Here is a 13,484-nt window from a genome sequence, read left to right as displayed (position 1 = left end):
AACAAAACCAACTCACATCAAACAGCTGGAGGACTCTAGCCATGCAGTAATATAACATCCCTCTCCGTTCCTATACAGACCAGAAGAAAGAAAGAGACATTAGGATGTGTTTAGAACTAGATGGCATCTGCGTCATGACTGACAAATATAAATTGGATAAATATGACATAGATTACATAGATTCCGGTCAATTTTGTTGTCATGAGAAAAAACACATTCCCATACTGACAATATTTTGAGGAAGAAAAAGAAATGTAAACCAAATGAAAATTTGGAAGAAAAAAAATACTTATCAACAATTGTGTATTTTATTTATCTACACTACCATGTTTGGGGCCAGTATTTTTTGTTTTATGTTTTTTAATGTCTCATGCTCACGAAGACTGGATTTATTTGATCAAAATTACAATGTGAAAATTTTATTACCGATTAAAAGAACTTTCACTTTGAATATCTTGTAAAATGTAATTTATTCCTAATTTTCAGCATCATTACTCCAGTCTTCAGGGTCACATGATCCTTCAGAAATCATTCTGATATGATGATTTCAAGAAACATTTCTGATTATTATCAATGCTGAAAACAGTTGTGCTGCTTCATATTTTGTGGAAAACGTGATAAAACAAATTTCATGATTCTTTGTTGAATAAAAAGATCAAAAGAACAGCATTTATTTGAAATAGAAATAATTCTTGTAACATAAGTATGTGTGTGATATTGAGATATATGTGTGTGTGTGTGTGTGTGTGTGTGTGTGTGCGTGTGATTCTCAATTCAAAATCAGATGATTTTAATAGTGAACAATATTAATAACTACATTAATGAGAAACAAACTATGGAAAATATGATAAATAATTCTTGGAGTTTGGGGTTTACAAGAACCAGCTCATTTATAAAAAAAATTAGGGCTGACTTCTAATAGTCGAGGATTCGACGATTCGATTCGGAGAGGTCTGATTCGACTATGAACCTCATAGTCGAATACATGGGCGTCAGTTTGGTTTGAAATGTGCTGGGGACAGAGACGCATTCGCATTTTCAGAAGGGCTGGGTACAAAAAAAATTTTTTTTCGCTTTCGCGCAGGTCATGTTTTGAAAGACGATGTCCTGTAGCTTACTAATGTAAATAAATAAAAATGTATTCAAAAATCTGCTTCACATTTTCAGCAGGGCTGCGGAGCGGCTGTGGGTTGACTCCACACGGTTCTCATGGGCTTTATAAGTCCTAACGTGAAAAAAGCTTTACGTGGTTTAATGTACCTAAACAATGATTACCAAATTTCCCTCTCATATTGCTCCTCATAACCACTGAAAATGGTCAAAAAATCAAACCCAGAGTCCAATTATTATGGACGTTATCTGATATTAAGCGTTTCTGCTTCACATTTTCAGCAGGGCAGCGGAGCGGCTGTGAGTTGACTCCACACGGTTCTCATGGGCGTGAAAAAGCTTTACGTGGTTTAATGTACCTAAACAACGATCACCAAATTTCTCTCTCATATTGCTCCTCATGTTTATGAAATGTTATGATATATGTGTGATATGTTTTGTTCATCTGGCTTTAAATGAATAAAAGGTATTTGTTACACACCATGTTTTTCTTTTAGTTTTTTTTTAGCTCTTTTGTTTGAAATGGAAAAAATCTAGCTGCTATCTAAAAAAAAAAGAAAAAAAAAAAAAGGTTCGACTATCAGTCGACTACGGCAAAATCTAACGAATCAGATTCGACTATGAAAATCCTTAGTCGAAAACAGCCCTAAAAAATATATATATAAAAAAAATATTGTTAACACTTTACAATAAGGTTTCATTTGTTAACATTAGTTAATGTATTAACTAACATGAACTAATCTAAACCACAAGCAATACATTTGTACGGTATTTGTTCACGTTAGTTAATACAAATTCAAGGTTAAATCATGTAGTTAAATAATGAAACCTTCTTGTAAAGTGTTTCCAAAAAACGAAATACTTCGGAACCCTTTTTTCAGTTCCCAATCCGAATTTGGTCTCATTAAATACCTAGTTTCACTCTGTAACATATACTCAATTAGAACGAAAGCTTAATACTTGCATTAAGAGCTGTAACGTGTAAAAATCTAAGAAATGTAAGTGTGTACTGGGCCTGAAGGAGTTGAACTGTAGTGGAAGTGAATGCTGGGAACTCCAGGAATGGCTCACCAGGTTGGTCTCACACTCGGCTTGGAGTTGGTCGTACACCAGAGCCTTACAGCAGCCTCCAGACATGGACCAGGGCGGGCGGATGAACAGCCAGATGAACGGCTCGGCCAGCGGGGACCTGAGGCTCTCGGCCAGGCTGAAGTATCGAGACGCCATGCGGCCGCACAGGTCGGCACGACCCTCCTCGCTGAGCGACGCTGAAGAACATTCACACGTCATTACAGCTCTGACCAGTCACTCAGACGATTACATCACTCAATCAAAAAAAAGACTGTAGAAACTTACGTCCTTCATTGTACAAATACGCAATTCCTAGTTTCACAGCAGCTTCAAAGTTTCCTTTCTCCGCAGCCCTAGACATGGCCGAGGATGAGAAAATTCATTTCAAATGTGGAATTATGGACATCAAACAGGAACTAGCATGCTTTGGATATCACAATTTAGGCATTACCATGAAAACAGAGCTTTGGAAAACCTGGAAATATCATGGAATTTAAAAATATATATATACAGGTGAAACTCCAAAAATTTAAATATTGTGCAAAAGTTGTAATTTTGATGATTTGAGCTTATGAAAACCCCAAATTCAAAATCTCAGAAAATTTGAATATTACATGAAATCAATAAAGGATTTTAAATACAGAAATGTCGGCCCTCTGAAAAGTATAATCATGCATATGTATATAGTTCTATATATACTAAATATATTAGTTTCACCTTTTAATTTGAATTACTGAAATACATGAACTTTTGCACGATATTCAAATTTTCTGAGTTTCACCTGTATGTTCAGGCATGAAATTATTCAAATTCAATCATTTCTACTGAGTGCATCTACCTATAACATGTCCTTAAATAGTTCACAAACTGATCTGAATGAATTGTAAAGGGTTAGTTCACCCAAATATGAAAATGCGGTCATCAATTACTCACCCTTATGTCATTTTGTTTACAGTATTTGAGCGCTATATGCATGTTGTTCGCTGATCAAAGCTTATATGCGAATAAAAGCCTAAATTAAATCGGTTCATAAAGCGACCATAGTTCTTCTGAAGACTTGGATTAAACCGCTCGATTCACATGGATTTATTTTACGATCTCTTCATGGACATTTTGAAGCGCCATTTGGAGAGACAGAAATCTCTCAGATTTCATTGAAAACATCTTAATTTGTGCTTCGAAGATGAACGAAAGTCTTACGGGTTTTAACCACAAACAACTGTAAATATGGTTTATAGTATGGTAAATATGGCAAACGTTGTTGTATATCATACCTCTCAAAGAGCCAAACAGTGCTGAGGGCCGGCCAGTGGTCTTTGAAGCTCACTCGTGCCCAGACACTTGAGTTACCATCAATAATGTCACGGAGATGAGAATGAACCTGCGGGATCACATGACATTCAACATCACAAATGCACTTTTAGTTAACAGGGAATATCTGAGGCTTTAAGTGAGGCGTCCATCTTGACGCACCGCTCTGACGGAGAGGAGATCCTCAGCGGAGAGGCGTTGGAGGACGTACAGGAGCAGCTCCTCAGGAAGAGACAGCAGCGTGACGGCAGACACACGCTTTCGGACACGCTTCCGGACAGGGAGAGAGAAACATTTGGCACATCGACAGTGGAGCACTACAAACAGAGAATGAAGAAAATCACGATTAAACAACAATGAATCACATTTTGAATATAATTGCAGGCAATCAGTGTGCGGCCAGGAACTTCTTGAAATTGCAGTTCGTCACTGTTATTCTGGCCTATCCTAGTCGATTAACTGGCCGTTTTGAGATTATTAATATCAATAACTGGGTTTGTTTGGACCATTAAAGGGTTAGTTCCCCTAAAAATGAAAATTACCCCATGATTTACTCACCCTCAAGCCATCCTAAGACATTCTTCCTTCAGACAAACACAATCGGAGTTATATTAAAAAATATCCTGGCTTTTCCAATCTTATAATGGGAGTGAATAGTAACTGAGATTTTGAGGCCCAAAAAGCGCATCCATCCATCATAAAATGAAGACTTCTTATTCATTATGCCTACTGTAAGTTCAAAATCCACCTACAGTTTGGTCAAATAATAGTGCACATATTCTGTTCTTAAATGTTTTAGTTTATTAACAGTGAGTCTATAACAAATATTCATAAAGGTAGGCTACATCTTATTGTATGGCATTAAACTGTATTTAATAAAGAATATCTGCATTATATCAGTCAGCTAGAAATGGAAACTAGTACTTTAGTGGTAACGTTACTAGTATAGTATAAAGACAGTAAAAGTGTGGTACTTTGAAATACACTGTGGTGCCAATATTACTATATGCATACCATGGTATATAATTGTTACACCAAGGTACTTCAAGGAATATCAAATTCAAAATTGCGTTATTGGCATGACTGTAAATACAATATCATGGTACTACCACAGTACAAGCCCATTAAAACATGGTATTACCATGGTATTTTTGTATACTAAGATGTTGCAGTGCGAAAATATCGGTCACCAGAAGAGGCTATTTACGGTTTAAACTAATTTAAAAGCTTAAAAGATACATTAACACAACTATAAAACACAAATTGTAACTAATAACTGTTAGTTTTGTTAGTTTGCAATGGCAGTTTTGACATGCTCACAGCCAGTAGCCAGTTTTCCCTCCTTATTCATAAACCAGTTATGGGACAGAGGACAACTGACCTATCTTTAGGAGATATTACCTCAGAGTATGTATTAAGGACAATTCAATAACACAGTTATGGATACGGGAAGAATATTTATATTGAAGTAATGAAAGTTTTCTTCTATTATATACGTTAACGTTACAGGTCAACGGGTCAGTACGTCTCAACTTTGTAAGCATTAAAACATATATATTCAGCTCTGATTATGATGTAATCGAAAGATAAATGTTCATCAATGTTGATGAAATATGAAAATACGCATTTACAACTGAAAAATTAATTATTCGATAGGAATAAAGTAAGTTAGCTAACGTTACTTACCGCCCGCTTTCATTTCAAGGAAGGATTGGAGAATTCAGTTTGCAGCGATAATGCTTCACAGTGATCCGAAATGAATACTTAAATCTGTGAGTATTAGACCTTAAATTAATATAATCAGTTTTACTGATTAACCTACTTAATTCCTGTTAACTAATAGTGTTGGACTGTTTAAAACACAACTCTACTCTGACCCAACCATGCAACTTCCATTAAACCCCTCCCCTCGATCGCTTAGCCACGCCTGCGCGGACAGTTTAAACATCAACTCTGGACGCTCACTGGCCAGAAGACGGATACGCCCATCACGGTTGCTGCTGCGTTCTAATTGGCTTTCGCGTAAACCTCGAAGCGCCATTGGTCCGTTTTTCTGAACGGATAAAAGGCGTCGATGTATTGGCTGAAAAGATGCTATTTCGAATTACGCGCTTGCAGTGCTGTGGAACAGGAGTGGTTAAGGGGTTTCGCTCGGAGAATTCTGGGAGGTGTAGTAGATCATTGTATAACATTAGCGAAATCAGTCAGAAGAAATGTGTATTTTTTCATGTATTAAATCAAATTAATTTTTAAGACTTACGTCCAAAACAACCCTCAAAACGAGCCTGTAATGCAATAAACTAAACACACTTTCAGCTAAAGCATACACTAGATACAACTTACCTCATATGCTTTTAAAAAAAATAGTCACAATTATGAAATAATAATATACTAGGTTACATGTATTAAATAATACATCGTATTCAAATAATTTTAATGAATCGTTTCAACCTTTTTAAATTACCCCATTTGTTTACCATTTTTAAAAACCTTTAAAAGATCCTTGATTTTTTAAATATGGTTACATATTTACCAATTACAAACATAGTAACAATTTGATCATTATTATTTAATGCATTTAATTCATCCAAAAAAACAAAAAAACTATACCAAAATGTATTTGTATGTAAATTTGTATAAAAATGTATGTAAGAATTAATCCATTAACATATTTACTGACATTTCACTTGAGACTTACTGATATATTATATATATATATATATATATATATATATATATATATATATATATATATATATATATATATATATATATATTATAATTAAACTTTATTTGGAGTACTTCATTGCACAACGCACATTTCTTAATATTAAGCCTAAAATGTGTTTTAATATCACTTTTAAGGATAGTATAATCACTGTATAAAATCAGTAAATGCAAGATATTTAAAGTGTACCTCAAGTATACTTGCAATAGTTTCACTTTATAGCACAGTCAAATACACTTAAGTATATATTTAGTTGGACCTCAGCACTATTTCTGGATAACTAAAGTAAGTAAAGACTTTAAGTATATCAAGTCCAGTCGCATATTTATATTAAGTACATAACCATGTAAATATATTTATAGTAGCCTACACTTAGCATAAAACAAATGTATTTCAAATAAATGTTGGTATATTTATTTTTCACTGGGGTCTTTTTATGCAAACAAACCAAATAAATAAATGTAGAAGAGATATTAATTAGAGTTTTATTATGTGAGAAGAAGGACAGGCATAAAACTAATCGCCATTGATTGTTTGGGTCAATGGTCGATACAGTTCAGCAGTCATTTTAACATACCGACAGCAAAATGCTGCGACCTAATAATCCGAATCAAATATTGTGGATTTCACAAATAAGACCTTTGACACAATGTCTTTCAGTTCAGGAAAGTTAAATCATTCTCACATGTTTATCAGTGTCTGGATGGCTCTGAACGCAGGTTTCAAACACACACTCTTAAAAATAAAGATTCTTTATTGGCATTAATGATTCCTTTGCATTGCACAAAAGGTTCTTTATAGTGGAAAAGGGTTCTTTAGATTTTTAAAATGATGTTCGGTTCACTGAAAGATTCTTTAGGGAACTTAAAATGGTTCTTCTACTATGGCATCGCAGCAAAAAAAATAAAAAAAAAATAAATTAAGAGTGCATTGAGACTTTGTCATGAATGAGGGTTGTGTGTTCATGGTAACCGTCACAAAGCGCTGACAATTAGCTTTCATCAAGCCTGTCACGTCTGACAGAGTGATTATTAGTGGCTTTCAGCATAGACAAAGAGAACAGGAGGAAAACGCCACACATATAATGGAATGACTATTCATTTGAGTCATAATTCATGTCATTTTTGTTTGGTTATACATGATGCGTTCCTCAATATTAACTGTTTATCAATAGGTTTGTGCATATATTGCATTATTTTAAAAGTGTAGCAAAGAGCTATTGATACTGATCAACTGCATGCATGATTGAAGTGTCTATTCAAGTCCTAAAAGCTTTGCATCTTGTTAAAGAAAGCATCTTGTACGCATTTGAGCCAGTAATCTAATCAAGTGACAGTGTGAAGAGCAAGAGGTGCTTTAGTCGGTCATTGAGAATTAGATTATTGGCAGCAACAAGTAATGAATATAAACAACTAACTGAGTTATAGGCGCATATAAAGCTTGCTTAGATGCTAGTGCGTACCTTTATGTGATATGATATTCATCTGTTTATTGTTTTTCTCTCGTTGAAAGATGTTTTTTTGTATACTCAAGGTTTTGACTTCACATAAACCTTATGAAGGTCTGAAGGTTTTTGAACTGGCACAGAGATAACAGCCTCCACTGACGTCGCAAATTACGCTTATACAAAGGAACAGAATTCTGCTCTCCAAATGACCAGCATTAAATGGGAGTGTGTGCACCTGTTGAAGAATGAAAGGGTCCAAATGAGGGCTGTATTGACCATGGATGTGTTTCCAAGGCAACCTGAAACAACATTATAGTTGGAAATCCAGGTGTATAGATCGTGTCTCTCGGAGGATCTGGAAGATTGCAGTTGATTGTCAGTGTTTATCGGCTCTCGTCTCGTGAGCTCAGTGGAAGATGTGTAAAATAAACGTGAGATATAGCAGCGCGCTTAAAATTCGGCATAGGGTTCATACACAGAAAGCCTAGTGGCGGCAGTGGCTCAGTGGTTCATGTAGGTTGTCTACAAACCGAAAGGTTGGTGGTTCAATCCCCGGTTCCACTTGACCAAGTGTCGAGGTGTCCATGAGCAAGACACCTGACCCCAGCTGCTCCCGACGAGCTGGATGGCGCCTTGCATGGCTGACACCGCCGTCGGTGTATGAATGAGTGAGTGAATGGGTGAATGTGAGGCAATGTAAAGCGCTTTGGTGGCCATAGGTCTGTGAAAGCGCTATATAAATGCAGTCCATTTTACCATTTTTTTTTTACTGAACTTTGTAACCATTAGAAAAATAAGTATCCTTGTGTCTAAGTATTTCTGTGTTAAACAGACTTTCAGAAATATGTTCAGGTCAAGATCAGGCACTTGAACTTTAGTAAATATAACTCTGATTATTTACACAGTTTTGATAAAATGAACAGAATGGGAATAAATCAGCGAGGGGCTGATGGTTTGCTTACATGAGGACATGAGAACTTGAAAATAATTGATAATCAGATTTAATACATGTCAAACAGGTTTGAATGTTTTAAAGTCGGCATGAAATGGAAGTTGAGATGTCTTTTCCTTTCCTATTGTGAAATATATTCTCGAACAAATGTAGGGCGGGGCTTGATTTTGTCAATGTGGATTTGATTGGATGGTTGTGGTTTGCTATTGGTGGATCCCATGTGAGTGACAGGTTGCCCCGCCCTCGCACCAGTAAACACATCATCAGAGAAGAGAAGTTGCAAGAGGGAGGGAAAGTTATTTTGATTAAGATTACGAGGGCACATGAAAAGACTTGCACGGAAAAATCATTTAAACTGCAATAAAGGAGTGATTCCATAGAAATTCCATTAAAAAAAATTAGTCAATTTTGATTTCATGGTGACTTTAACATGAAACAAACCCAATCTAACAGCACAAAACATAACAGAATTAATCAAATCTGTTGATACTCACTGGACTTCAAACTGTCGATTTCCCTCCAAAATGATTATTCAACTTTTCATTTTAAACAAAATTAATAGCAAACGATCCAATGAATTCCCAATCTAGTCTCGCCCTACATTTTTTCTTGTCGGAGAAGCTATTATGTGTCACAACAGGAAAGAAAAGACTATCGCAACTTCCGTTTTATACCGACTATTTCATTGCAATTCACATGCATTTCCATCAGTTTTGTGTACCAGTTCTAACCCTTTTAAAGATATAAATGCTGTATTTCCATTGCATTGCATCAGCATGTTCACAAGAGACTTTGTGTTTATTTACTCATCAGCTCTCTCGATTAATGGTGCCAAATTCTCTTTCTAATTGCATATTTTAGTAATCATGGATACAGCTGGTTATTTTAAACTCACTGAACCCTATTAGTCCAAATATTTGTCTTGGTGAAACAGGAAAACGGATCATCCTTATTTATTTTGACATTCCTGCCGTGCAGTTCTCCCTGTGTGAGCTGAATCTGAGGATAATTGAAGGACCCCAAGCAGGCAATTTTCCAGGAAACTCTCACTGCTTAATTGGTGGATAAATGCAGTGGAACATCTGGTAGAGTTCACCCTGCCATTTGATGCAACAGTCAATTTAGCACCTCCATTTACCCTACTCAAGTTTTCCTCACAGGGATAATTCACCCCCCTCTCGGGAAAAGGCTATTTGATGGCACAATATGGGACGTCTAAAAGCCATGCAAGGACTTCTTTGAAAGATTATATCAAACTCCAGTTTGCCTCTGTGCATTGTGTGTTCTGGGACAGAGATGTTGAGTGTGAGACATTTTTAGCAGCTTTAGCATAATCATTAATAAAATTATCACATGCACATCCCCTCTTCGGAAAGATGATTATGGACTGTTTGCTATAATAAGTAGCATATGGTGTATTTTTAGTTGTGCTTGTGAAAAAAAAAATCCCACTGACTGACATTTAAGAAGGGATCAGAGCTATATCTAGAGTAGAGAGTACCTTTTTCCATTTTTTACAGATTTGTGTGATGCATATATAAAATAAAATAAATCTAAATAAAAGTTTTGGGTGCATAATATAGGCCTACTTAATAATAGTATACACTTCAAGAAGAATACACTGCAAACCGAATGCAGACTCTTTTGACTTTGGTCAGTGAGCAACAACCTAACTAGCCAAAACATCCCAAAAACACCAACACCATAGCAAAAAAACATCCTAACAGCATATAGCAACCATCTAGAAACACCCTAGCAACACCTTGACAAGCAGCAAAATGCCCTAGCATAGATTAGACACAACCTAGAAACCACATATCAATGCCCTTGAAACCACAACAGAAAAACCAAGCAACCAAACAAAACCTCCTTACAGCATAAAAACCATCTGGAAAGACCCTAGCAACACCCTGGCAAGCAGCCAGACACCCTAGTGATGTCCTAGCAACCACCCAAAATATAGAAACAGCATAGAAACAACAAAAAAACACCCTAGCAACACCCTGGCAAGCAGCCAAACACCCTAGTGATACCCTAGCAACCACCCAGAATATAGAAACAACAAATCCACATAGCAATGCCCTGGCAACCACTCAGAAAACCATAGCAACAACAAAAAAAACACCCTAGCAACACCCTAATGATGCACTAGCCACCAGCCATAATATAGAAACAGCATTAGAAATAGCAAAACCACATAGCAATGCCCTGACAACAACCCAGAAAACCATAGCAAAACAAAAAAAAAACCACCCTGGCTAGCCACTAAACACCCTAATGATGCCCTAGCCACCACAGACACACATTGAAACAACATAGCATAGCAATGCCCTGGCAACCACACAGAAAACCCTCGCAACAACAAAAAACACCCTAGTAACACCCTGGCTAGCAGAAAAAATACCCTAATGATGCCCTAGATAGAAACAATCACTGCCTGGCAACCACCCAGAAAACACTAGCAACCAAACAAAACCTCCTTACAGTATATCAACCATCTAGAAACACCCTGGCAAGCAGCCAAACACCCTAGTGATGCCCTAGCAACCACCCAGAACATAGAAACAACAAAACCACATAGTAATGCCCTGGCAACCACCAAGAAAACCCTAGAAACAAAAAAAACACCCTAACAGTAACCACATAGAAACACCCTGGCAAGCAGCCAAAACACCCTAGTGATGCCCTAGCAACCACCCAGAATATAGAAACAGGATAGAAACAACCTAGAAACCACATAGCAATGCCCTGGCAGCCACCCAGAAAACCATGGCAACTAAACAAAATATCCTAGCATTATAGCAACCACATAGTAACACCCTAGATACTGCATATCATCGCCCTGGTAACCACCCACAACAAACTACCATGGTAGCTGCTCACATTTTCATTTACAGAAAATTAAAAAATGAAGTTATTTACATTCTTTACATCTCGTAAAATAAAATGCCACTTTTTTCATCCTTGTATTTTACTGCCACTTGGAGAAAAAGAAGCGTGAGGGAATACTCTAAAAACATTTTTTTAGAAAAATTAAACGGAAAGCAAAAAGCTTTGCCTTTTATCACTACTCAATTAACAACTTAAAGTTCAACGAAACGTGACCTATTTTTAAAGCCACCCACTTTTCTCAGCGCTCAGAGAGGAAGCAGGCGTGCTGAAGTTGCGCTGAATCTGTGTGCATGTGAAAAGGCAGGAAAGGGAGCTGGTGTAATTGATCGGAGAGTTCAGTGGAGCGGGAGAGGTCACCGCCGGCCGGCTCTAAAGTCAAGACTGGGTGGAACGGGGAGGAAAAGCTTCACTGCCAGGATTCCTGTAATCTACCCTGACCATCACACGCCCAGAGTCGCCTCCTGTGGCCTTTTCCCCTTTTCCCTAAATCAACCTGTTTCCTGCTCAAACATTCACACGCTAACTAGAGTTTAGAGTCTCTGGTGGAAGGGCACAGACGTTTCACACGGCACGCTCGGCTTGTGGGAAATTACCTGTGGTTAGGTAGTGCCTGAGAACATTTGAGAAGTGGAAAGCGAGGACATGGAAAGAAAGTGCTCGGGTTGTTAATGGATTTCCCATACGGAAGAAGTGCAGAGTAAGAACAGCACTATATTGATCCTGAACAAAAGCTGTTTGTTTCGCTGACTATCCTATTCGCTTATTTCACGCTAAACACACTTTTGGAATTTCTCCAAGGCTGAGATTGGAGAAGTGAGAGCAAAAATCAGCAAGTTAAGCACATAATAACCAGCAATTAGGCTACACATTGTTGTGTACAAAATATGTGATGAGGAATAACTCAAATGCGTGGGCCAAAAGGAATGGATTTCATAATTTAGATCAATTCACATTTATTTGTATAGCACTTTTCACAAAACGCAATCGTTTCAAAGCAGCTTTACAGAAAAGGCATGCTTCTACATTTCAGTTTAGAGTAATCTGTTAGCAGATGTGACTGTGTACAAGTTATGTCCATATGTCCAGAAATGTACAGTTCTGCAAATCACGCGGTTAGCTAACATTGTGTATTCATTTAGGCAGAAACAATGATCTCATTAAAGCTATTACAAGTTGTGATCATAATGATTACAATATATAGAAAATTTGGCAGTTGTGTATGTTGATTCAGAGTTGGCATCATCTGTTGCCGTCATTATCAGGAAGGCTATTCCAGAGTTTAGGAGCCAAATGAGAAAACACTCTCCCTCCTTTAGTGGACTTTAGTGGATACTACCAGAAGCCCCGAGTTGTGTGATCTTAAAGAGCGTGATGGATTATAAGGCGATAGAAGATCAGTTAAATACACTGGAGCTGAACCATTTCGGGCCTTATAGGTCAGCAGCAATACTTTGTAAATACTTTGTACAGAACTTAATAGGTAGCCAGTGTAGAGATTGTAGAGAAAATTGGTGCTATATGATCATATTTTCTTGACCTATAAGAACTCTGCCTTTTGGACTAATTGTAGCTTGTTTATTGAGGATGCAGGACAACCGGCTAGTAATGCATTACAGTAATCTAGTCTAGAGTTCATACATGCATGAGCTTTTCAGCATCAGAAACAGAGAGTATGTGAAATGTGATTTTCGACAAGTTGCTGTCTAATATAACTCCCAGGTCTTTTACTGTAGAGGATGAAGTAACAGTACAGTTTTGGTCAGTCTTATCTGAATAAAATAGAAGAAAATGACAGGTCATCCAATATTTTATATCTTTAACACACTCTGTAAACATGGATAATTTAAAGATTTCATCTGGTCATGATGAAATATATAACTGAGTATCATTAGCATAACAGGAATAAGGAATAATAATGGAATAAGGAAACTTATTCCATGTTTTCTAATAATATTACCAAGTGGCAGCATATA

The 13,484-nt window shown here is 36.9% G+C and overlaps 1 protein-coding gene across 5 annotated transcripts in view; it reads right to left on the bottom strand.

The window, feature by feature from the left end:
* ccnf (cyclin F) overlaps nucleotides 1-13,484 on the bottom strand; it is a 38,231-nt gene that overhangs the window by 13,937 nt on the left and 10,810 nt on the right. For 4 of the 5 annotated variants that reach the window (XM_084121744.1, XM_084121743.1, XM_084121745.1 and 1 more), the window contains 5 exons: nucleotides 3,655-3,809; nucleotides 3,456-3,562; nucleotides 2,467-2,534; nucleotides 2,182-2,378; nucleotides 17-70 (listed from right to left, as the gene is read on the bottom strand). In XM_084121744.1, the coding sequence (XP_083977870.1) occupies nucleotides 17-70; nucleotides 2,182-2,378; nucleotides 2,467-2,534; nucleotides 3,456-3,562; nucleotides 3,655-3,809 (581 nt within the window). Of the gene's footprint in view, nucleotides 1-16; nucleotides 71-2,181; nucleotides 2,379-2,466; nucleotides 2,535-3,455; nucleotides 3,563-3,654; nucleotides 3,810-5,178; nucleotides 5,408-13,484 lie in introns of those variants that run through there. The other variant, XM_084121742.1, reaches the window with a different exon arrangement.

The sequence above is a fragment of the Abramis brama genome (assembly GCF_963993115.1).
Source record: "Abramis brama genome assembly, chromosome: 1".
In the NCBI taxonomy this organism is placed as follows: Eukaryota; Metazoa; Chordata; class Actinopteri; order Cypriniformes; family Leuciscidae; genus Abramis; species Abramis brama.
This window is presented reverse-complemented; position numbering and strand designations above follow the sequence as displayed.